A 26021-nucleotide genomic window follows, 5' to 3' on the forward strand; every position below is an offset into this window, starting at 1 on the left:
CTCCCCTTTTTAGCATCTCGTTCATTGTGTCTCCGGCTTACTCAGCAAAACATGGTTTAAGGCAATCTATAACAAACTCTTTGTATTAGATGAATAATTAATCATTTTAAGTTTATATGATCTACACAAAATAGCTGTTTCTTGTTAGAGTTTGCTTTCCTTTTAGTCTTTTCCCCTTGAGAACATTAATATTGATGACATGAAGGGAGGCTGACCAAGCTCTCAGTCATTCTCTCACCACCACCACCACCTCTTCTCTCTCTTCCCCTCCCTCTCTCTTATACCCACACCCTGGATGCAGGCAGGCGTGCACACACCGGCAGAATCACTCAGCTTCCGTGCCGCTCTCTTCTCTCCATCTCTCTATCGCTGTCCCTCCCTACTCTCTCTACCGGTGGATTTTAGCCCACTGCTTCGTGGAACGTCGGTAAGAACGATTCATCTCTTAGTATGCTCTTCATTTCTGTGTTTCTCTTTGGTTCTGATTTTTTACCAGGACTCAGACAAAGGATTGGGTGTGGCTGGATGGGCAATGGCAGCAGAAAAAATATGGAAAAAGGGATGTTGAGGACACTGATGGTCATAGTGATAAAGATACAATATTACAAATTGTTTGGATAATTGGATTTAACAATGAATCGGAAAGGGTGAGAATATCACTGCTGCAATTAATATTAACGCTAAGCTTAGTGTATATACATGTCGCGATAAAGAAATGACTCAGTGCGCCATAAAAATTCTGGATGTGCGCCAAGCATATCTATTTCTTTGTCAAAGTGATATTCCTAGGCCCCATTCAAATTCACACTAGTGAGGAGATTGCCGTTGCTTGGTTTGTAAATGACTTGCTGCAGGCTTGTGGGCTTGTCATATTTCCACAGAAGACTCTGACAGAGCAGCAGTTCAGACAGGCATGACGGGGCTAGACTGTGAAAGGCAGATTAGTCAGACCTGAGGCTAGCCTAGGAATAAGACTGCAGTGGAGCCTGTGGAGCATTGCCTATATCCACAAGGCTGCAGGGGTGGATGCAGTAGGGTGAGAGAGAGCGAAAGAGAGAGAGATGATGCAGAGGGAGAGAACAAAGACTTTAGCCTTAGAGAGGTAAAATCAGGGACAAAGGAAAGAAAATACAGCTGGGTGAAAGCAAGCACATGTTGACTACATTTACGTTTTGGAGAAGCCAATGTGAAGCCGTGTGGGAGGCAGCCACCACCCATGTTCATCCATGTGGATGTAGTCTGAGCAGCACATGTAGTAGCCACTCCCTTTATGTACAGTCATTGCAGAGCTTATGCTAAAGGCTAGACAAAGCTTTCACAGATTTAATGGCTCCTATGATGAACTTTCAGATTGCTACAATGATTTTGATCACATTATGCTGCATTATCAATTTAAGGCTCGACAGGAAAGGTCAAATGTGTGTGCTCAGGTATCTTTCTCACTTTTGCCAGCCAAAATGTCTGACAAGCCTGACATGACCGAGATCGCTCGTTTCGACAAGACGAAGCTGAAGAAGACGGAGACAAAAGAGAAAAACCCTCTGCCCACCAAAGAGAGTGAGTGCTCATTGTGCACCGTGTGTTTCTGATCACTGTTGAAGCCACAAAGGCTTCGTCGTCTGCAATCATTTGTTACTGTCAGTAGCTCCTCATCATCACTACCTGTGCAATCGAGAGACCGCATTGTCAGCCGGCGGGAGCTCTGAAGCAAACAGCTGCAATGTCTTCACACAGTTTATACACAGCAAAATCAAAAAGCAACATCCTCTCACACGTTTACTGAACAAGAGCCTACCAATGGTTGTGTTTCTCTCTTCTTTTCTAGCCATTGAGCAAGAGAGGAAAGGCGATGCCACACCTTGACTCAAGCACACGAAGAAAACAAGCTGAGATGCGGCAACAAAAAGCACTTTCTTTTGATTATTACAGTATTTGAATCTCTTTCATTGTCTTCAGAAATGGGTGCTCTTAAGCTCCCCAGGGTGCTGTTAAGGGTATATGGTATCCTCACAAGGGAGCCTCTGTAACCAATATTAAAACTCCAGCCTGGGTGCCTGTCTTGTGCTGTTAGCGTATAGCTAACATGTCTCCAATGGTGCCAAACTGGGAAGTGGTGTAGTGATGTAGCACAGAGAGACAGGCAGGCATCCAGGCTATAAGGCTGGTGGGGAGCTGGTTATGGACATGGGAGTAATTGAAGTTAAATCATGTGGGATGTTTTCTTAATCAACTTTTTACTTTTATTTATGAAATAAAAATGAAGACATGGAACCAGTCAGTCCTGTGTATCTTGATGTCTCGTTTTTACAGATGTGCAAATCAAGACAATCACAAACACAGACACACACTGTATTTATGAGGCAAAGAAATAAAGCAAATGACTCACACATTAAAATATAGAAAAAAATGTAATATAATACTGGTGTATGTTTTACCTACTAATGTATGTTAGAGTGCTAATGTTAATGTGATTACAATAAACCAGCATAAGGTTTGGGATCAGAAAATATAGTGCTAGCGGCTAATCAGCCCAAGGTTTTATGGGGCCTTAAGCACAATTTGATTCTGAAGCCATCCCCCACCTCAGAAGCCCCAGCGTTAACAATATATGGCCCATGCTTGATTTTTTGTGCTTTGTACGCCTAACACAACCCTTATCGTGGCTTATAGTGCGCTGGAAAGCACCATAGGCAGATGTTGTTTTCTATGTTCCGAAATATTTCAGCAAAGCTTCTGAGGAAATATTTTAATCAAGCAGTAAAAGCAGGTCTTAAAAATTAAAACACGGAGCTAACTGAGGTGTAACAATGCTGGATTATAACAGCAAAGACTCCAAAATAAGGCTGGTCTATAGAACAAAAGGCCTGTTTCATAATGGGACAATGGTAGTCAAATATTAAGGACATACATTTTCACCTGTTAGTTACTGAGCAATAACAATTATCTTACACCGAAGAACTAGCTAATAGAATATTTTTCATTATGTTAAAATGATCGTTATTTAGGAACATAATCCAAACACAAAGACCACACATGTTCTCTGGGCTGTTATAACTGACTAGTAAGCTAAAGGTAGGCTGCCAACCATAATGCCTTGGATTTACATACAATATAAACCAAGCTCACCTTACTTAAAGGCTCATTTTTGTTTTTGTTTTATATGATCAAAATTTATATTCCACGGATGAAAATATATACATACATTTACCCGCTAGTTTTGTGTGACATTTAATGAGCTTGAGACTCCCCCTGGTGGTGTGGAGGCCTCAAGCAGCTGTGTTGTCTGTTTATGCCCTTTATGCTGACTCTTGTAATGTTAAACATGAACTAAATTAAATAATAAATTAATCACACACAAACACAAAGCAATATTGAAAATAGAAATATAGTAATTGAGTAATAATTCCAAATTAGAAATTATTACTCAATTTGTTTATCACAGTGGCTAACATGTTAGAAAAAAAAACCTACAAACATTTCTAAGCAATGTTAAACACAGGTCTGATAATAAACGTCAGAATTCCCTGCTATGGTGAGATCTGCAGCTTCCATTTCAACTTTGTTGAATTGCAGTTATGCTCTGGGACTGCTGTATGGGACATGCGTCACTTAGAAAACCCTGCTATGAAGGTTTGTTGCCCTTGCACTTGATGATGCACGCAGGAGTGTGACGCATTAATAAAGCGGAACAGCCATACTCCTGTGTCCAAAGATCATCCCTAACCTGACCACCATCCACAAGTTAGGACTTCCAAACCATGATTCTATAAAAGACACCAGCCTTTTCACATATTTATAGACTCTTAAACGCCTGACGTCTGAAAAAGTCAGTCAACAAAGCTTTAACAGTTTTGTTAATGTATCCACAGTCGTAGTATATGTATTGTTTTAACTGACAGCATTTTGTCCTGTTGAAATAATTGTTTCATTTTAAATATTAAAGTTAAATGGAGCAGTTGACAGAAATAGCGCTATGGGGGTGGGGGTATGGACCGTTACAATAGCACATAATGATTTGTATTGTTAGATTTGATTGCATCACCTGCGTTGGAAGGAAAAAAACGTATAACTGAGTATGCTGTGAAAAATAATTTCATTCCCAATATTCCTGTAAAGGCACTGGTTACAGCTATGTTTTGACTTCTAAATTGATGTTCAGAATTATTCAGTAAACATTACGGTGACACCAAAAATGACCAGTAAACCCACCCTAAACTCAATATCAGTGATTTATAACCCCAAATCTCCGCCTTTTTGGGTGTTGCTCCTGCCACCCTGCCTCCGCCTGTCAAACTTGTCACCTCCCGAGTCTTGATAGACCCACTTCTCGTACTTCACACTGCAAGCCATTCACCAACGCTCACTGGTCTCGTGTGTCCGAAATTTATTTTAGCTCAGTTTTACTAATGCATATTCACTTCACCATTCACTTCACCATTCACCTCACCACAGTCAATTACTTAAAAAGGTACGTGTGTGTACAACGTACGTTCTCACTCCCAAAGTGTGTAAGGTGGTGGGTAAAAAAAATAAATAAATGAAATTTTCTATGTGCTCTCTGCAATATTTGTTTAAAATGTCACCTAATAAGCCCGGTGTTTTGTCCTGATCTGTAGTCCTGACAGTTCCGATACTTATGTCGTCATGTAGACACGCCCAGATTGAATTGTTTCTATCAGTAAAACCATTAATATCGTCAAAGGTTCCCTATTGGCTTAAGCTGTTCTCTACTATTCTCAACCTTTTGAGAGTAAGTCAGACCGGGGGAGGGGAGCTGTAGGTTTCAGTCACGACCTTAGCTGATATCTAATTAGTGGGGATTATCGACACCTACACCTCTCCGCTTTTTGTGCAGGCTGAGTGAATTGTTGTTTTAAGTGATTTTGAGTGGCTTAAAGGGGATCTGACAAGTCCGCTGACCAAGTCGCAAGTAAAAGTATGAAAAGACAGAAACTGGTGGTGATGATTCCTTGATGAGGGACATGATTATGTGGGCTAAAGCGAGAAAGCGAATCAGCGGGATTAAACGTGATCAGCCTGAAAGGATCATCCAATGCTTAAGCCTACATACAACTTACAGTTTTTTAATATTTGGTCAAAAGTCAAACTAAACATATTATGAAATAAAATGACCTTGCAATGCTACATTGTAATTGTCATAGCCCTTACGTGTCTTATGTGTCTTTACTCGTGTAAATCCCAGACTGTTTTCGCACCAAGTTGTTTCCCAGGGAAACATCTATTATCCTATTATCACAACGGTGCCAATTTCGCCGATGTGTGAGGCGGTATTTACATGACTATATACTGTCACTCCTGAAAAGCTGTAAGGCTTTGTAGTACCCAGTGTCCCCATGGGATACTGGTGCCATCTCCCAAATGTTTCAACTACACAACAAGCCTCGCGATTCAGCATCCAGAACAGAGTTCCAGTGATTTTATTTATATTATCTTTTAGCTAAGCTATCTTCAATTTGTGTGCACATGTATGAAGATGAACAATAATCATCACAATGAACCCATACAGAGATTAGTTTTTGTGTGAATAATGATCTTCTATTAGTCTAAAATAATACTTTTATTCTTAAATGTCTCCAAATCCGGGGAATTATTAGAAGATGGTTTTAATTATTCTATACGTAGTGCTCATATGGATTCACAGATACTGACACATATACATATACTTTAAATCCATGCATATACTTTGTATTTATAATTAGCATCAGAGCCTGGGAACAACAGGTGAATTCGTCTGCGTTGCTTCTTTGAAGTGCACTTATGCACCGACAGTTCCTATTTGTCCATGGGAAGCCCCAGCCAATGTCGTTGACGCATTTCACAGTAAAATGTTACCTGCTGGACAAATCTGTCTGTCAAAGGGGGCACGACCATATAAATATCATGAGCGCCGAGTAGAGCGACAAACTTCAGTCGCCTCCTTCTTTTCTTGGCGCTCACATCTGGAATACGTCACACTAGCCTCTGCTTGGAATACACACGCTATGCAACCACTGAATTTCTCTGCAGTCTTGGTTCTGTTCCTGTGTTGTCTTTTTCAGCTGTCGTCTGCTTGGTATGTCCTTTTTTTCTCTCGTGAAAAAAGTTTTAAATGCTATAGTTTCTATGGGTTTGCAATTGGTAAAATAACTTACAGGTTTAACATGGCTATCTTTTTTTCCCCTCTACAGGACCATGAATAATTTCTTGATGACTGGACCTAAGGTAATACCATTTAAGATTTTAAGAATGAATGCTGCGTAAAAGCTGTTCCTTCCAGCCAAATTCTATATAATTAGCACTAACATTAATATTCATAACTTCCTTTCCTTTCTCATCCAAGGCCTATCTGACCTATGCCAGCAGCGTGCGAGTGGGCGCACAGAGTGCGATACAAGAGTGTAAACGGCAATTCGCTTTGGAGAAGTGGAACTGTCCAGAGAACACGCTTTCGTTGTCCCCACACAACGGCATGCGGAGTGGTAAGACTCGTTTTGGATCAAATCTATGGCAACTAAAATTAGTGTGGTCGTGCGCTTTTTTTGACAGCAATCGTGATGCGCCTGCGCGTAAAGTGCTCTTCACGCACAAAACTAGAACTCATCAGTTACGCATTAATCGTGCCAAACTGGATATCCAAGTAAAATAATCCGGATTTCTTTGTTTGTTATTTATTTTAGCCACAAGGGAAACTTCTTTCGTCCATGCCATCAGCGCTGCCGGAGTGATGTACACGCTCACCAAGAACTGTACGGCTGGGGACTTTGACAACTGCGGCTGCGATGACTCCAAAATTCGACAGCCGGGTAAACATGTAAACATGAGCATTCTAACCGCGGTTACAGTAAGCGATTTCTAAATTGGCTTGTATTCCTGCAGCGAAATAACGTCATGTGCTATTTTGTCTCAGGCGGTGTAGGGTGGATTTGGGGAGGATGCAGTGACAATGTGGCTTTTGGGGAGAAGATCTCCAAACAGTTTGTGGACGCGCTGGAAGATGGGCATGACTCGCGCGCAGCGGTCAACTTGCATAACAACAAGGCAGGCAGACTGGTAAGATTTGATTTTAATATTATTGACGTTTTTTTTTTATGTCAATAGTGTTCTGACACAGCGTAATAAATGAAAAACGAGATCGTTGTTTTTGTTTGGCTTTCTGTTTATTTTTTGGTAAAACGTTTGTGCTCTCGACAGGCAATCAAAGCAACCATGAGGAAAGCCTGCAAATGTCACGGAGTATCTGGAAGCTGCACCATCCAAACCTGCTGGATGCAGATGGCCGATTTCAGAGAAGTGGGCAACTACTTGAAGATCAAGTACAAACATGCAAAGGAACTGGAAATGGACAAGAAAGCGGCGAGAGCAGGGAACAGCGCGGACAACCGAGACGCAGTCACGCATACTTTTTTGATCGTCGCTACAACGGAACTCATTTACTTGGAGAGTTCTCCAAATTACTGCGTCAAGAACCAGACCCTCGGACTCCACGGTACAGAGGGACGGGAGTGCTTTAAGGAGGACAAGAACATGTCCGAGTGGGAGAAAAATAGCTGCCGCAGATTGTGCAATGAATGCGGCCTAAAAGTGGTGAAGAAGCGCACAGAGGTTTTCACCAGCTGCAACTGCAAATTTCACTGGTGTTGCACAGTCAAGTGTGAAAAATGCAAGCGAGTTGTAGCCAAATACTTTTGTGCGCTCAAAACTGGGAGGAAAAAGAACAAAAAAGGCAGGAACAGTGCGCATCAACAATGACTGGGATCTCTTGCAAAATTTGAACTCTTCACATTATTCGATAAATATGATTTTCATCATATTAACCAGTTTTATATTTACGAATTACATGAGAAATTATTCTGCAGCACATGAATGTTATTTAAGTGTTTAGCTAAAGTTCTTTAAAGCACCTTTCCCCCCTTTAGTTTTGAATGGAGTGTGTATAGGTCAAATTTTGTCTTGTGGACCAAAATCTCCAAGCATTGGAGCAACAGTAGCAGTGTTGGGAACTTGGGAGTTCCGGGGATGTTTGTTCGCTGTTTATCACGTGTGACTACTGAAATTGGTTTAATATTTAAAAGTCTACCTAATAATTATTTAAAATAATAAATATTTTTATACAATACACGTAACTGCCTCCCAGTTTGTCGGTGGTAAAATTCTGAGTCTTTTACTCTTATATGCGGATGCCTTGGTGTCATACAGTCTTTGGGAAGTAAATAAATTACTTCCTAATGCCAACCTTTGAAGTGTGAATAGGCGTCTCCTGAACCAGTCACCCAATCAGCTTTCTCGGGTCTCTAAGACAAAGAACAATACTTATTTGGTCCTCAGTCAAGTAAAGGACAAAGCTGCAGCACACGGGGTCAAAATACCTACATCTCTATAAGCAGGATAACGATAACGGGATAGGTGAAGATGGCGCAATCAATTTTTTGGCTGCTGTTTGTTTCGTGTAGAATCAATCCTGGATACGCTTGGTAAGACATGTATACACTAGTTGCATGCATGCTTTAAAATAAGTGAACAGAAGACAGAATTATATGACTTTTATTATTATTATTATTATCATTATTATTATTGTTCTCAGGGTCGCAAGCAATTTTCTGATGACGGGGTCAAAGGTATATATACATATATATCTATTTGATTGCTTTTATTGTGGCAAGATTTTTTTTCCACATTTCAAATGTAATAAAAACAAAATAAAGGCCAGGCTGTCACTGCCTCTTCTGCAGGACTATCTCACCTACGCAAAGAGCGTGCAGGTGGGCACACAGATTGGCGTCGAGGAGTGCAAACGCCAGTTTGCCTGGGATAGATGGAACTGCCCCGACAGCGCAACCCAGCTTAAAGGACTGAAACGAGGTAGTTATTGTTTTTCTATTGAGCCTCAAGTTTTATTCGGCATTTCCAACCAAATGATTGGTTTTCACAGATTTCCCGGCAAAAAGTAATTTCCAGTGTTTCTATGCTTTTTATGTGTTAATTAAAGCAATTAAATCAATTAAAATATCTTTATAGAACTATTATTAGACTTGTTGCAATCTCTGCTACGCCCCTGGCCACACCTGTCTTTAAAATACTCTTTTACCCGTGCTTGAATATGCACACGCACACCCCTGGATGTGGATCTGTATCTATTTTTCATGTTTTTGATGCTGATTTAGTTGGTGACCTTTGGACATGTTGACCTTTATACCACTTTATTTTTCTTTGTACCTTTGTAGTGTGGCTTTGATTATCACGGAGTTATAATAAAAACAATGCAACATTCTACACGTTATTTGTCAATGCTGGTTATGTATTCTCCTATAAGAGGCTGTGGCAGTAGACCTTGTATGTTTCCTCTCATTCAGCCACCAGAGAAACGGCTTTCGTTCATGCTATCAGTTCAGCAGGGGTCATGTACACTCTGACCAGGAACTGCAGTCTTGGTGAACTCGAAAACTGTGGCTGCGATGGTTCAAAGAACGGAAAGCTTGGTGAGTCAACGTACGAGTTGCAGCGCCATTTGTCAACATGCAAGTTCTTAATTAATGATCTTTAAGTATTCAAAACTGTGTCGTGCAGGCGGTCGCGGATGGTTGTGGGGTGGCTGCAGTGCTAACGTAGAATTTGGAGAGAGGATTTCCAAAGACTACGTGGATGCGGAAGAGACGGGTCAGGACTCTAGGGCTGCTGTCAACCTCCACAACAACGCGGCTGGCCGATTGGTGAGTTATTTTCAAACGACACGCACTTCTTTACTAACCCTTCATCACTCAGCGCTAAGGCATCAGCAGCCGTTAACAGAACCTTGTTTCCAACAGGCCGTGAAAGACACAATGACGCGTATCTGCAGATGCCACGGAATGTCTGAGAGCTGCAGTGTCAAAACCTGCTGGACACAGCTGTCCGATTTCAGAGCCGTGGGTAATTACTTGAGGATCAAGTACAGTCACGCTGAAAAGCTGGACATCGACCAAAAGCGCATGAACGCCGGTAACAGCGCGGATATCCAAGGTGCCATCATGGATGCGCTCGGCAGCATCGCTCAGTCAGAGCTCATCTACCTACAGGACTCTCCAGACTACTGCAGGAAGAACGCCAGTTTGGGGGCGCACGGCACGGAGGGCAGGGAGTGTCTGCTGCACGGACAGGGCTTGACGCAAAGGGGAAAGAAGGAGCTGCCGCAGGCTGTGTCACGAATGCGGCCTGAGAGTGGAAGAAAAGCGCACGGAGGTGATGACTAGCTGTAACTGCAAATTCCACTGGTGCTGTAAGGTGCACTGCGAGGACTGCGCCCACGTTACAGTCAAACACGTGTGCGGCAGGAAGGACGGTGGGGATGGAAAACGGAGAGATCGTGGACCCAAATGAAAACGACTGCGTTTATGGATTTGTCTGTTTGCACTTTCCCCCCTTTTTCGTGTATAATATCCTAGTGTCTATTTATTAAGAATGCTGTAATTAAAATAAAAATGTAAAAAAAAAAAAGAACTTCTAAACTTTTTTATCTACAATTTCAGTTTTTCTCTAGAAGAGGGCCACCAGAGTTTCTGACACCGCGCACGCGCATAATAAGAATCAACAGCATTTTAAAAAGGATTACAGGGATAACATCATGCAGTTTACCCCACACCGAGGTGTCGATCCAGCGTTTATCCGCCACCACTTTGATGTCAATGTGGATTGATTTTTATTCAAAGAGCAAAGAGCCTTTGAAAGACAAATTAGGGAAGCGCTTCCACCATTCAAGTTACAGTGTTTGGTTGGTAATCGGTGACACCATTGCCCACGCTAGTCTTTGTCACATTCCAAATGGAATGCAAATGTGCCTCAACACATTAAAGCTAAAGCCTGGTGTTTATTCGCTGTTACACGAATCTTGTATATGCAATCAGACACTTATATAAAAGCATGACTCACTTTTTTTTCCTGAAAAGCAAGATAATTTCTAATCTTATCATTTGCAAGTAATTAGGTATTAGTATTAGATCTATTTCTGCTGGCATGTCAGTTTTTAAAGGAGCCATCTTCCTTCTCTCCTGTACCCCCTGTATCTCCAAAACCTTGCCTCTCAGCTGGATGTGTCATAAATCTGCCACTGATTCCACTAAATGACTGATGGCATGGATATTACCTTCTTCAGGGGGTCCATGGCTGGAGGGGAAGGCGGAGGGGGAGGGAATGTTAACAGTTATGGGTCTGGTGACAGGTCTGTTTTACTATCTTTACAGACCAGTTACTGTTGCACCAATAAAAACACAGAGATAAGTGAGAAATTCTGACATGAATTATCAGACTATCTGGTGTCTCTACATCATAAAGCCCCAAGACCTGGGGCAAAACAGCGAATGCATTCCACTTTTTCAGTTTTCACCCATGTTTGCAATGTGAAATTAGGCATGTCATATTAAATCTAAACACAAACACTGTGGCAAACAGTTACACAACTCTACAAATAAACAGACTACTGTTAGCTTATGTACTGTTTGGGGACAAAATTGGGTTCTAACACAACCAAGGATCAAAGAAGCATAACATCAAGTTAAATTCCTGGCTGCAGAAGCAAAAAAATAACACTCACCGACCTGAAACGCTCCCTCCCACACTTCCCATTTGTCTGTTTTTCCCTCTAGGGATGTCCCGTATTTCCCATGCTGTCCTGCTGTGCGTTAATGAAGGTTTTGCCCCACTGGAGGCCCTCACGCTTTATCTCTGCTCTCCAGTGAATACATTACTGGTGCCATATTGTTCCCATATGATGCTCAGCTGTGCTTGGATTCACTCTACAAGTGAGATGCCCCTAAGCAGACCCTGCATTTGACATTTTTTTCACCCACTAAACTGCATTTATTTATCTTGCAGGAGTTTTTATGATTTTAGCATTTCAAACATTTTAGACTCAGTAAAGGAATCTTTTTTTTTTAATGAAAAACTTACATTGACCCATCACTTTTTATTATTTATACCACATTTGGTGGCAGTTACATGTCACAGGGGTATGTTTCCAATTCAGGATAAAAGAAGAAAACAGAGGTAGGGGGTTCTGCCACAAGGACCCCCCAGGGGAACTTGTGTATTCTCCCAGAGTGGCTCAGGGGGGTCAGAGCGTGATTGATCACCCCTTCTCATTGCTGCCCTCCTCTATCACCAGGGTGTGAGATACCAAGAGGTCTCACAAAAGCTGCAGGTGGGAAAAAAGACCGAACACAACCAACAATAAGACTAAAAGGTAGAATGGTAATAAAAGCGTATATATATATATATATATATATATATATATATATATATGTGTATATATATATATATATATACACATACATACATATACATACATATATATACATACATATATATATATATATATATATATATATATATACATATATACATTATATATACATATATACATTATATATATATATATATATACACATTATATATATATATACATTATATATATATATATATCTTTCTATATAAACTCACAATGTGAGACGCAACCTCTACAATCCAAGCATCAGTATTTATCCCGAATTTGCATTTCAGTTTGCAAGTCTGCTGTCCATTAAAAATTGACAAACAAGTTTGAGCAGACTTAACCATGTGTTAGAAATGAAATCAACAGCCTCTGTGTTTACAGATCGACCATTTGCAGTGCATGCATGCTCTATTCATAGCTTTCTGACCAGAGAAGCCTTTTACTCTCTTACACAATAGGTGAGAGAGTAAAAAAAAACACATGCATGCTTAAAGTGTGCTTAAGCAGGGGTAATTTTAGACCGATCATTTCACAGTGATGAGTAAGATGATGGCTGGCAAGTAAAGTCACTGTGTTATCAAGTGTAAGTTATCATTCACGACAGACAAGAATGAATTTTTCTAACGTCCCCTCAAAAGCAGAGGTGATGGGATGGAATCCCCAAACTCTAGCGGACTACATGCGGAAGGTGAGTATTAAAACTAGGGTTTCAAAGGTGAAAGTAGAGATGTTTATACCTTCCAAGTACTGTAGTCTCTTGATTAACATTATTTATGAACATCTGATAAGCACGACTGCATAATTAGCAAAAACAAAAGCTCAGTTTTTAACCAAGAAAAATATATATTTCCTGCTTTTTCATTCACGCCTTGTTTTAGTTGGTAACACCTTATCTAAAAAGTAGCATTTCACGCTAATTTAAGGAAACACCAAACATACAAGAAAACTTGCATGGTTTAGATGTGCTTAAAGCTTCACTCTCCTCTCAGCTTAAACTGCAAGGCTGTGACAGAGTAGTGACAAAGAGCAGCATAGATGGAGCACAGTTTATGGTAAGTGTGTATGTGTGTGTAACATTTAATTTTTTATTATTCTGAAATCACAATAAATCTGACTTTCATGATCTCCAAATCCATGTCATGTAGAATATGACAGAGTGTGATCTGCAAGTGTTCCCCTGCCTCTTTGTCCCGTGAGTCTAACTGAAAGTGTATTTCTTATACTGACAAATTACCCAACAATTAATATCTCTGAAAACATGAAAAGGTTTACTATATTGATTGGTTGCATGTTTTTTTGTATTAAGTATTTTGGACCCTAAATTAATAAATAATATAGTGATACTTACCATCTTTGATAATATTTTACTTGTCTCTGTGCTGCACCTTTATAGAGTAATTACTAAGATACAAACTGAAATCAACAAAGAAGAGCGCAAGAAGGCTACTAGTCACAAGTAAGAGCGTAAACTACATACACTATTTATATCTTCAGCTGACTCTAAAACAGTTGCTCACCGAACATCAAAAAAAACCTGTCTGTTTTTTTTTGTCCAGATCAAAACCACTGAAGTATCCGAAACAAGATAAAGGTCAGTTCAACCGTGTCTGTAACATTGTGCTACCATCTTTCGTAAGGCTTCACTGTCCTCTTTTTACAATTTATTCCACTGCAGTATTTGTACAAGAAGAAGACGTTTGGGAATCTGATGAGTTCGTAAGTAAATACACTAGCCACTTCATTAGGCACACCTTGCTTGCTCGTGGACCCCCTTTTGCTTTCAGAATCACTTAATATTTGTGGCACAGATTCATCAAAGTACTGGAAACATTCCTCAGAGATTTTAGTCCATGTTTACACGATGGCATTTTGCGGTTGTTGTTGTTGGTTCTGATTCTAATCGTTGAGTTTGAGAGGATCTGAGCTTTGTGACGTGGTGCAGCAGCCAAACTCGACTAGATGTTTTTCAAATCTTCTACTGCCTGACTGTGTGAACTGTTGCCTCAGTTTCCTGTTCTTAGTTGACAGGAGTCGTCTTCTTCTCCTGCAGCCCATCTGCTTCAATGTGTTGTGTGTTCAGGGATGCTCTTTTGCATAACTTGGTTGTATCGAATTACTGCTGTGTTAGTTACCATTCTGAACTCGGACATTCCACTTACTGCATATTTTCTCTTTTTCTGACCATTTTCTGTAAATCCTTTATCTATGTGAGGGAAAAACCCAGGGGTTCATCAGTTTCTGAAATATTCAGACGATAACAATCATGCCACATTCAGCAGGTGGCTTTCAAGATGTTTGCATGCCTAAATGCACTGCTGTAAACGTGATTACCAAGTTGATATTTGTTTTAACAAGCAATTGTACGTATGAACCTAACAGCTTAATTACGCACCTAATACGTCATGTGAAATTTTTTAAAAAGTTGCTTTTGTCATGAGTTGCACTCATGCACTCTGCTTGTATCACATGTCCGGGCTGCGGTAAGGACAATGAGAGCGATGATCCAATCTATGAGGGTCCAGAACACGAAGCAGAGAATTACAACTGCAGTGTAGTTGAGCAACAACCAGGACAGGACAAGACAAGTGAAGCAAAGTACAAGCAGCCTGCTGCTGGAGACCTAGCGAAGCCTCCAAGACCCCCCCGAGAGCCAAAACCTCCAGACTGTCAAACAGGTAAAGGAGAGCAATTCAGAATAATACTGTATAAAGAAATGCAGTTATATATGAAAGCATCTCAGTGCCTATATGAATTGGGGACACTTTCACAGAGATACTAGACTATATTAGACCTGTCTGTATGGGTAGAGCAGCCTTATTTTTGCTCAGAGATTAGTCTGAGACAAGACTGACAAAAACAAAGACTAATTTCAAGCCAAACAAAATAGACACTTTACCCCCAGGCTGACTCAAGACTGTGGTACCAATCAGTGACATTTGCTTTGACTAGTGTGACTCACTGGTAAAAAGAGGAATGGCTTCAAATTTGTGGTTTGCTAACATTATTATGCAGTTTTTTTTGAGGCTGTAGCACTGAAAATGTAGCTCTGCTACAGGTTTCTGTGATGAGAATTTTATGCAGCATTGTATGCCTACCTACCTACACTGTACAATTTCTTCTAAGGTTTGACTATTTGATTTATTTATTATATTTTTGGAAGTAGCTAATTCTCCTGCTCCTCCTTTACCTAGTATGCTTTGAAACCAGAACTGGCATTAATGTGTCCTGAATGTATGATAACATGTGCACAGAGCCTCTTCCTGATCCACCACTCTCTCAAAAAACCTTCAAACCTCCACTGCCATCAACCCCAAGGAGGGATCACATACTCCAAAGACCGTTAAAACCAGCAGGTAACAAAAATGTGTTGAATCAACAAGCTGAATTTACCAGTTATGATGAGTGTTGTACACCCACTTCATTGAAAGATTTCCTTTTTTTTAATTTATAAGTGCCTGCAAGTGTGCACATAGACCGGAGCAAGAAGCCTGGATCATCCCAGAAAGACATTCCAAAAATAAGTATGCAACCTACAACATGCTGGAATAGTTATAGCAGGTGTCCTACAAAAGTGTTACGCTGTTGTCTCAATGTTTATCATTTCTATTTCACACCATCAACAATGTCCACAAGAGGGCAGTGCTGTAAAAGATACTATCAGCAAACCTCATCATCCAAAGGTGCCTGTGCCTACTGATGTGTCCAATAGGTAGAACAGCTTGAACAATTTATGAGCATAAAAAGCCGTTCACTTTCATTCAATGTAACTACTTAATAATTGTGTGTGTTGAATCTCTCCTCTTTCAGGCCAAGTAAATTAATTCCAGAACCTTCAGTAGTGACACAATCTACAGAAGAATACAATTCGACACCAAGACTAAAAAAGGTATTTAAAAAAAAAGAAAGTGTTTTTTAAGTTATTTATACAAATGTGAGAAAACCCAATGGTCCAATTAAGGTTTTATTTATAGATCATGAGCACTTTCAGAAAGGAAACAGCAGATCACAATGCTGTACAAAGAGAAAGAACAACAGAGATGCTTATAGCTTATAAATTGCCTTTTATTAACTAGTCTAACTCGAACTGTCTGTGATAGCGCTACACCTACACTGACTGTTCTATCATGGTGCGCTCAGGGCTTGGATTCGAGTTGGTATGGAGGAAAGTTGACAAGACACCAAGCTGAGGCTGCTCTTCGGGAGGTCAACAAGGTCAGATGCTGCACCTTCTCATTCTAAAGCAGACAGATAAACACACACATCTGAAATGTTACTGGATGCGTAATGTGAATGTATGGGTTTGTGTATTTACATGTATGTATCTTTAAGGATGGTGCCTTTGTGGTGAGGGACAGCTCTAAAGGCTCAGTCGAGCACCCCTTCACCCTGATGCTTCTGTATCAAGACAAGGTTTACAACATTAAGATCCGTCACCAAGGCAACGGCTACACTCTCGGCAGTGGCCTCAAAAACACCAAGGTACACTGGAAGCAATGACAGCGTAATGTTACAAAAAAAAAATCCAACATGCTCGCTTAAAGTAAACTGATAAGTTCACATCTTGCGGCACATCTCGGGGAACGTGTGATGCTAAGTTATGCTGCACTGCATCATTAGGTCCCCATCATTTTCTGTGTGTAATGTTTGTGCTTCAGAGTTTCCCTGGGGTGAAGGAGCTGATTAACCATCACACACACACCCCGCTGCAGCTCATTGATGCCACAGACCAGAGTCATGAAGAGCATCCCCAGAGTTGTCTGCTGCACCCTATGGGACATTGACCAGCACTGACAACAGTCTCAATGTGCGTGTTCGCACCTTTCTCTGTGCTCATATATGCTAATCTGTGTGCATGCATGCATGCGTGGCCTATTCAAAATCTTTTAAAGAACATGTAAAGCAAATGTCACAATTTTCACTCTCAAAGGTCATTGTTATGCAATTCATCTTTGTGCTGCTCTCACTTGTATTTTTAGTAAACACAAAGAGAGATTTTTTTTTCTTACATGGGTCATGGTTTGTTCACAAAGGAGCATAGCATTACCTCCTTTATTCACACCTCTGAGGACTGCTGCTTCACTGCCTCTTGGATTTTTAGAGACGCCAACTTGTCAGGGTGGCCAACACAAACGATCAGATCACATTGTCTCTGATGGGTTCGCACTGCCGGCAGAAAGCAAATATCTTGTTTCACAGCTGTGTCAGATCTATCAAATATTATTACACTTTAAAACCACACAGTCTGAATTTAAAAATGAAACACAAAACATGTACTGGCATATTAGGTTGCTTTCTCGTTTGTCTTGCTATTTCAAACAGCGCTACTATTTCAGTGTGACTGACAGCAACATATGTTTTTGTGTCCCAGATTTACATAGCAATGTAATGCAAGCCAAATTAGTTGAATTTGAGAGATGTGCTGATGGACACATTTGTCCTTTATTTATTTAGTACATCAGGACTTAGCAGGGCAGCTCAAATAAGTCAAAAGATATAGACCAAAAACTGAGTGAGATATGTATTTGATCCCATACAATCCAGCCAGAACTAAGGTTGTCCCATGTGACACTTAATCAGTCAAACAATTATAGATACTCCTGAGCTCAACTCATTATGTATATTAAGCACACCTGTCTACGGAATTAATTTCTTCCACCAAAATGGGTGAGACCAAAGAACTGTCAGAGGACATCAGGGACAATACTGTAGATTTGTACAAGGCTGGATTGGGCTACAAGACCATCAACAATAAGCTTGTTGAAAAGATAACAACTATTGGTGTGACTATTTTACAATTAAAGAAATATATCATGAAAATTAATCGAGGCTTTGCATTTATTTAGAAGTGAACCAATGTTTTCCACATAAGCGTCCAAAAATATTATACCTAAAACACTTTTACATTAACTCGAGTACACCTTGTATGACTTGTTGTTGGGGATAACTTAATTCACTGCAAAAATGTACTATATCAAGACATAATTTTAGATTAAACATACATATATATATATATATATACATATATATATATATATATACATACATATTTGGGTCCAGGCTTTTAGATATTTAAGTGAGCAGATAAGAAAGTCACACTGATCTGACAGTTGTTGCACAAAGCTGTCCCCCATGGCAAAAAAAAAAAAAAAAGGTAGCTGCATGCCTCACATCAAAGAGCCTGATGGACAACCACGTGTAAAACCCTTCAGTTACTCCTATCTACCAATCAGCAGAGCACAGTTTGACAGACATCATGTAGTATCACGCAGATCTGCACCACTGACACCGGCAAGCAAGGCTGAGCCAGCCCATAATGCCCTTGTAGTTATCACATTTCACATTTGGGAGAGGAGTTTCATCATCTGCTTTGCATATTTGCAAATTGATCAGCAACCACGTTAGTGGCAAAAATTATTGTTTTCTGACATTTTTGAAGTACTAAGTAAGGGAGTCAAACATACGTGCCAGACGACCCAAGGCGCTTGAAAGGGAATCTAGCTCTCTCATCATGTTCACCAGGTCAATGCAGGTGTTAGAGGTAGCTTCTTCTTCAACCTTCTTTGTGTTCTCCATCTGAAAATGTAGTTCATACACACAAAAAACAGTCAGTCACCTATCAGCATACACAAGGTAAATCAAATGTGACAGACAATCATGAATGGCAATGTTGTATTTCAGCTAAAAGTCATCCATAACAGTAAAATTAAAACATATTTTACTGTTTACATTTAGGGTAAGGCTCCAAAAAACAAAGAAAAAAATGACAGAACACATTCTTATTTCAATTTTTATTAATTTATTTAATTAATTTACTTAAAAAATCTTTGTAAAAAAAATTACACAGACCAGGGCAGTTTAATAGTGAGAAAACAAACATTACAGTCCATTCAAAAGAATAATTAACCATCAAAATACTGTTTTAGTGCAAGTAGTAAGAACTAAACAAGGCTTAAATGCCCACCTCCAGCTACCAAAAACAAACAGATCCGCTGGGATTTCAATGTTAACATTTAAAAGTTAAAACTGGTTAATTCTAGTGCTGTACTTGTGAACTTAAAACTCTTATAAGCATCACATCTGAGAAAGTGTTGTGACAGCAGTCTCAGCAGATTTGTCAATCTGTGACTCCTGGTCAGGGTCTCCGCAAACAGCAGCTCTACATTTGAGATAAGCTTCCTTCAGCTTTTGCATAGAGGCTCCCAGCTCCGGACTAGTCCGCAACGCCACCATATCATAGGCCATCCAGGTCAGGTGCGCTGCGGGCAGACAGATAAGAAGAGAGTGACATTGCATGTTTCAGACATTTATTTTAGTTACCTAAGCTTCACGCCCAAGCTATCTGAGCTCATATTTACCTCTCTAAATATGCCACAATACAGTTAACGTCCCATACCTGACATACTTTCAACGTCTTCAATCATCCTCTCCAATTCCTTGTTCATCTCCAACATGTCGTCGTCGCTGATGCGTGGAAGCTCGGAGCGAGTGGACGAATCGGCCATCCTGATTGCACACGTATTATTTATTTTATCACGTCTCACTTTACAAACACCTCCGCATGAAAATAGCTAACGTTAGCTAACGCTAGGAACGAGCCTGTTACTGTTAGCAAAGTGATGTTAGGGCAGAAAAAAATTAGCAAAGTAGACTTCTAAAACTAAGATGTTGTAACATTTGTCGAGGCAGGCTAGTAAACTTCAGTTTTCTCGCCGGGGTCTGAAGGTAATGTTCAAAACTTATAAACTTACCTTAGGAAAGTTTGTCGGTTGCTTTGGAAAATAAGGGTCTCGCGCTAATGTAAGAAAGCAAAAATAAGCATGCGCATTGTCATGTAACAAACGCTCACTTTGAACTGTGATGAGGTTTTAATATCCTACACAGTAATGCACTATTTTAACACATGAATTGAATAAACCTATTGTAACAAAATCTGCTATCATGCGAATAGAGTGTAGGTGACTGTGTTCTTTATATTATCATAAATGGTCATTTGGATTCAGCAATGGAAGCCTATATTATTTCAAGGAGGTAATCTAGTCCCCCTAGAGTTATATAAACTGAATCTGCTTACAGTCCATTTTCCTCATTACTGCTGGAGGCAAGTATTAAGTGACTACGTTTCCTGTTTGTTGTCTAACAATATATATTGATGTAATATATTGTTTTGTTCATGAACAATATACTGTTTCCTTAAGGCTATTTCTTAAGGATTTTTGAATGAGATTGTTTACTCAAGTAGTCTACCTTTATATGTGTAACATGAATTGTTTGTAAAGATTAAAAAGAAATCATAAACCAGGGTGTTAACAAAAGTGTCTGTCTACTGTTAGGTTAAACTTAATAGTATCCTTGTAATATCCAAAAAACATGACAAATGGTGGACAAACACCATGAGTGGAAAATTATTTTTCCACTCAAGTAGTCAACTAGCTGACAACAGGAAAAAAAAAAGAGCTCACCTGAAAAAACAGCCAATCAAAATAGAGGGGGGCGTTTCCAGAGGAAAAGATAAAAGTGTGCCAGGTGACATCTTGACATACAAGCAAGGACAAAGACAAGAGTAAAGAGCAAGAGCAGGACTTTTGGAGTGGAGAGAAAGAGTCTGAGAAGTCTTGAGAAGAAAACCCATCAAAGGCAAAGAATTAAGAAGAGACAGAGAAGTGAGAAGAAACTTGACAATGTCTTCATTTGAGGCCCAGAGTCAGTCTCCTCCTCGATGTGGCCCGCAGTTTCCGAGCCTCGGCCAGGAGCCCCCTGAACTCAGCATGTACGGCGACTGTTATTACCCTCCTCCGTCACTGCCAAGTCCTCAGCGCACTACTCCTACCACCTATGAGATAAGTGACTACACCAGCTCCTCCTCAAACCCTTACCTATGGTTTAACAGCTCTGGGATCAACACATCGCCATACCTGGCTACCACAGGCCCGCCAGGTAATCCCGGCCCTCCGTTTGTACCTCAGCACTATGGCATGCAGAGGCCTTACCTGGGTCCACCTGGTGCTGGCGGTCCAGGAGGGGAACTGAGCTGGTTCTCCCTCCCTTCACAAGAAGACTTGATGAAGCTGGTTCGCCCCCCTTACTCCTACTCTGCTCTCATCGCCATGGCTATCCATGGAGCACCAGACAAGAGACTGACGCTGAGTCAAATTTATCAGTACGTCGCTGATAATTTCCCTTTCTACAACAAGAGCAAAGCGGGCTGGCAGAACTCTATCAGACACAACCTGTCCCTTAATGACTGCTTCAAAAAAGTGCCAAGAGATGAGGATGACCCAGGTATGTAATTTTTGCTTTTTGCATAGTTATGGTTGTGCTTTGAATTACTTTAATGGAATATATTTACGTCTCTTCCATTCTAAAAGTCTTATTTTCTTCCTTGATAATTTAGGTAAGGGCAACTACTGGACACTTGACCCAAACTGTGAAAAGATGTTCGACAATGGAAACTTCCGCCGCAAAAGAAAGAGAAAGTCTGATTCTCTGTCCAGTGGAGATGGCAGTTCAGGGCCTCCAGAATCAGGTGACAGCGAGAGGGCCAGCCCTAAACACTCCAGCAACCCCAGCCTAAACATTTCGCCCGCAACTGACAGGATTCCCTCACCTTCACTGTCAGGTCCCGGGCCGTGCCTGAGCAGCTTCTTATCTGAAATGTCTGGAGTCTCCAATGGGGGAACAAATGAGGTGGGAGGTAGTGGGTTGAGCAGGCCACTGCAGATGAACGTTCCTTTAGATGGGCCACATAGACCCACGCAGCCAGGAAGCTTTAGTACCTACTCGGCCAACTCCAGTGGTTCAGAGTGGGTACCACAAGTTCCAGCTCCACCCGCACTCTCCTCTTCACCCAGCCACTCCTCGCTAGGTTACACTAGCCCCATTCTCAATCAGTACAATGGCTCCAACAGTCATTTTTATCCTACACTGAGTTCTACAGGTGTCATCTATCATCGTGAGGGCACACAGGTTTAATAAGACGTTAATGGGGGAGAAGGTGTTTGAAGAGACTCTTGATGGGAAATCCGTCTGGTTATTTTTTTTTCTAAGAGAGGGTCCGTTGTAGAAAATACACAAACACTAAGTGTGTTTGCGCTGACTGAGACAGTTGAGATCACCAAAGCGTGCGAAAGCTGCGTAAAAAGTCTTTAATTCCCACAGGAACAGCTTAGTCAGCTGCAGCAGACTACAGTTGTCACTCCCTGAAACCGCAGCCAGACTCACTATCAGATCTTCAGTCAGCTTTTATTCTAACTAAAGCTTGTTTCTATCTGATCTGAGTCATTATTAGCAGATCCTAGATCTGAAGTGCTGACATCAGGCTATTCCACTGCTATCTATGATTCTCCGATGGTATCGCCATTACAATGCTCAGCATATTTAGAGTAGGTAAATTATTCTGTTGTCTACAAAGCATGTGTAGTTATTGCTGTAAAGTAAAAAACAAGTAAAAATGAGAATGTATGCCATGTTTTTTTTTATAGTGCTAAAACAAAAGCATCTCATTGACCTACAGTCTTAACGGTAATTGCAGTTTGTAAATATGTTTATGTGTTGTGTAATTTTATACATGTGAGCTGTTGGTTTGTCGGTACAACTTGTATTGTGTAAAATGGATTTGCAATGTATGGTGTGTACTATATTTGTTGCATTTTGATATGAATAAAAAGTTTGAGTTACAGCTGCATTTTCCTTATTATTTGTTTTTTAAATTTTTTTTATTTTAAGATAAATAAATTACACTTTCCCGGCCAATAAACTACCCATAGGCAATCACAAACACTTACCAAAAAAAGACAGCAAAATAAAACGATAAGCACTTTGTGACAAAAAAAATAGTCCTGTCTGAAAAGCGATGACCAGTACTGTGGAACCTGCATGTCGGTGTAACCTGATCTTTGTGTGATGGATAGTTAACTGATTCTCCTAAACGGTGAAAATCCACATTCCCATGCTGTCCCTCTTCCCTACTCTAAACACTAAAATCATTCTCTATCACACCATCTGTGCACACATACTGCTGACTGGATGCAAGAAGCTTCATTAGGGGAAAGGGGACTAACTGTAAAACAGCAGTAAAGATGCTGATGCATGAATTACCAACTAAATGAAAACAGCAGCTCAATCCAGTTTGCATCATGTTCATTTGTTATTACCCGATGAATTTTAATACTGTAAAAACTGTATACCAAAGGAGAACAATCCTAACAATAAACGAGAACGAATTAAATCAAAGTGCCAAGAATAAATAAGTTTTTTATTTGTACATCAATAAATAAAATAAAAATGTGTAAATATTTAAGTGTTGTATACATTTTGGAGAAAAAATATAACATCTAATAAAGAAATAGTACTTATTACAAAACTTGTGTAAACTGAATTTGCAACTTTAATGTAACTTTGTAAAGTCAGATCTATCCAAGAAATTGGATTTATACATCTTGACAAAGTAGTTCTTACCAGCACAGCCATATAACAAGATAACTTACATTTTGTATTTAAGCACTTGGAATTTATTAAAGTATACATGTATACTGGATTTGTGAAAATTTGAAAAATCCATCTAACAATAATAATAAAAAAAAACATTAAAAGCAATGCCTATCGTCTTGGTTGTTTTAATTGTTTCTTTTGTTGATTTAAAAAGATCTAAACTCTTTGATCAATGTCACCCTCGGGCCTTTATTTACCCTGAAATAAAGGCAGCATGACACTCATTTATACTAAACACAAAAACAAGAAGAACAAGAAGAAGAAGATGGAAAAGACATGGAAAAGACACACTTTCAAAAACAGATCAGGTGGAATTTAACATCTTGGCACAAATGAAAAAGTGTACGAGGTCAACCTGTCAAAATTTGCATAACTGATTTTAAAGAGGTTGCGTTCAGATGGGCCATAAAGTCTTGTTTTATTACTTGTGTCAGACTTGCTAGGATATCTGATTTAACTGTTTGAAAAATAGCCACCCTTATGCCAAACCTAAACTCTTCAACTCATTCAGGGAATTAGTCTTCTCGGAGGCAATATGATTTCCAAGTATATGAAGATTCAGAAAAAGACAAAGAGACGGAAGTCAGAGATAAAGGTAAGAGGAGGAACGTATAGTCAGTATTGCTGCATATGCGTTCCAACATGTCGCACTTCTATCTCTAAATCCTTTGGCACATTGAAAGGTTCATGCAGCCAATTAGTTTATTCCCCACCCCCACCCCCAACTCCATATTGTGTGCAGACTTTGTACTGGCAGAAAAAAGTCTTTTTTGCCTAGTCGATTAAGCCTGAGTACTTTTGCCAACAGAAACATTATAGGACTTTTGTTTCGGAGACTCCAAAGGAAACTGTCATTTTAGGCAGACAGTACAAAATCGATGCAAATTCTTAACTGTTTATCACATCAAGCCTGGAAATCGTGTAATCTGGAATTCCAGGTGGAGCCTTTCAAATAATAAACGGTAAAACCTGAGGGATTTCACTTACAGACTTCTCTGAAACCAAAGTCAATTTTCTTTTATTGAAACTCATAACACAATATGTTTCAGTATCTTGGAACTTCCCCTGCCTGTTACTCTGTTTATTGATTTAGACTGAACATTGTCTTTATGTGGACAGATCATGCATTCATCTTACGTGATATAACATCCAATTATGCTTTATTTCTCTCCTGGCATTTCTTCTCACCTGTCTTTATCTGTTGCTGAGTCCAAAACTGCACATCTACTAAAATAAAAAACTTTTAAGAGGTGCTTGAATCTCTATCTTTACCTTATAAAAATGATAGTGAAAGTGAAAAATTAAGCCAATAAGCACTTGTATTGACAACTAATCTGCATCTATTGTGAGGCACAGTAGCTTTTCTGTGTCTCAGGGATACCCAGTAGAGCATCCATTAATCATACAGAGCTGTGAACCTTCTTTGCCTTAGGCAGTGGAAATATTGCTCAATAGAGTGATGCGATTAAAATCTATATATCCTCATCTCCACCTGCCGCCTGGCTCGTGGCTGTCTTCCACACACCTGCCAAACTAACGGAACGCATGGCCCGTGTGTAGTGTTTATATTATAAACTGAGACAGAGAACGATTATACCAGAGCTGATGTGCATGAGAGATCTTTCCTGTCTGAACTCTCCTTATTATAAATGTGTGAGGGGTGGGGAAAAAAATCACACCTCACTGTATAGAGAATAAGGTCTGGCAGGAATGAGTTCATGTTTATTCCTCCAAAGTGAGCAGATGCACCACTTCACCTTGAATAACTGCTACCTGAACAGAAAGCTAACTGCTGTGGTACCAAAGCAACCCAAAACACACACAAGGACACACCACACGCGCCTTCTGTATTTACTAAAACAGTCATGTCCTGTCAAAGCTGTTTAGTAAACGGTAGAACATCAAGCCTGGAGAAATGTCATCATACCCATGGCCACAGCACTGTATTACCAGCTTGCTGTTATGTGTAAACACCTCCACACACTCCACAGGTGATGAAAGGAGGGAAATCGGTTTACGCTAATTTTGAAAGTCACTCAGCACTCTTTTAGTTTTCAATGCTTTTCAAAGGTCAGTTCAAAAAGCTGGCTTTGTATGAGGTCTTACATCCCAGGATCCAAGTCCATGAAGTACTCTTATATTTAAAATTCTTCACATTTTTAAATTAACCGTTGACAAATGAAATGCCACTGATCCTCATGACACAAAGAACAGGAGACTTTAAGGTGTCTAAATAGTCTCAGCAGATTGATCCAAGAGCCATAGTCCATAGGAAAATTCTTTCAGTTGTCCC

At 40.0% G+C, this 26021-nt stretch overlaps 5 protein-coding genes and 1 pseudogene across 6 annotated transcripts; 5 read left to right on the forward strand and 1 right to left on the reverse strand.

Moving 5' to 3' along the window:
• The first annotated feature begins 270 nt into the window (after positions 1 to 270).
• On the forward strand, positions 271 to 2278 carry tmsb2 (thymosin beta 2). Its single transcript, XM_085130576.1, has 3 exons — positions 271 to 427; positions 1453 to 1557; positions 1826 to 2278. The coding sequence occupies exons 2-3, from the start codon at positions 1458 to 1460 to the stop codon at positions 1861 to 1863; spliced, it is 138 nt and encodes a 45-aa protein (XP_084986702.1). The 5' UTR covers positions 271 to 427; positions 1453 to 1457; the 3' UTR covers positions 1864 to 2278.
• Positions 2279 to 3461: 1183 nt separating this feature from the next.
• LOC146524323 (protein Wnt-8a-like) lies at positions 3462 to 8696 on the forward strand. The gene is made up of 5 exons (XM_085130567.1): positions 3462 to 6222; positions 6341 to 6479; positions 6678 to 6803; positions 6908 to 7050; positions 7192 to 8696. Exons 1-5 carry the CDS (start codon positions 6193 to 6195, stop codon positions 7747 to 7749), a joined length of 996 nt encoding a protein of 331 aa, XP_084986693.1. The 5' UTR covers positions 3462 to 6192; the 3' UTR covers positions 7750 to 8696.
• Positions 8601 to 12226, forward strand: LOC146524324 (protein Wnt-8-like; annotated as a pseudogene). The gene is made up of 4 exons (XR_014869803.1): positions 8601 to 8615; positions 9326 to 9476; positions 9565 to 9707; positions 9804 to 12226. The product of XR_014869803.1 is annotated as a protein Wnt-8-like (transcript).
• Positions 12227 to 12561: 335 nt separating this feature from the next.
• On the forward strand, positions 12562 to 18211 carry lcp2b (lymphocyte cytosolic protein 2b). Its single transcript, XM_085135454.1, has 11 exons — positions 12562 to 12929; positions 13231 to 13293; positions 13387 to 13433; positions 13635 to 13697; positions 13798 to 13823; positions 13914 to 13957; positions 14727 to 14916; positions 15493 to 15662; positions 16289 to 16453; positions 16571 to 16720; positions 16897 to 18211. Exons 1-11 carry the CDS (start codon positions 12852 to 12854, stop codon positions 17020 to 17022), a joined length of 1122 nt encoding a protein of 373 aa, XP_084991580.1. The 5' UTR covers positions 12562 to 12851; the 3' UTR covers positions 17023 to 18211.
• An 866-nt stretch (positions 18212 to 19077) lies between these two features.
• Positions 19078 to 20128, reverse strand: syce3 (synaptonemal complex central element protein 3). The gene is made up of 3 exons (XM_085131766.1): positions 19990 to 20128; positions 19635 to 19744; positions 19078 to 19497 (listed from the first exon to the last, which is right to left on the reverse strand). Exons 2-3 carry the CDS (start codon positions 19741 to 19743, stop codon positions 19313 to 19315), a joined length of 294 nt encoding a protein of 97 aa, XP_084987892.1. The 5' UTR covers position 19744; positions 19990 to 20128; the 3' UTR covers positions 19078 to 19312.
• Positions 20129 to 20649: 521 nt separating this feature from the next.
• Positions 20650 to 22940, forward strand: foxi3b (forkhead box I3b). The gene is made up of 2 exons (XM_085131765.1): positions 20650 to 21520; positions 21633 to 22940. The coding sequence occupies exons 1-2, from the start codon at positions 20920 to 20922 to the stop codon at positions 22208 to 22210; spliced, it is 1179 nt and encodes a 392-aa protein (XP_084987891.1). The 5' UTR covers positions 20650 to 20919; the 3' UTR covers positions 22211 to 22940.
• The last annotated feature ends 3081 nt before the right edge of the window (positions 22941 to 26021 follow it).

This window comes from Neolamprologus multifasciatus, chromosome 2 (assembly GCF_963576455.1).
Source record: "Neolamprologus multifasciatus chromosome 2, fNeoMul1.2, whole genome shotgun sequence".
In the NCBI taxonomy this organism is placed as follows: Eukaryota; Metazoa; Chordata; class Actinopteri; order Cichliformes; family Cichlidae; genus Neolamprologus; species Neolamprologus multifasciatus.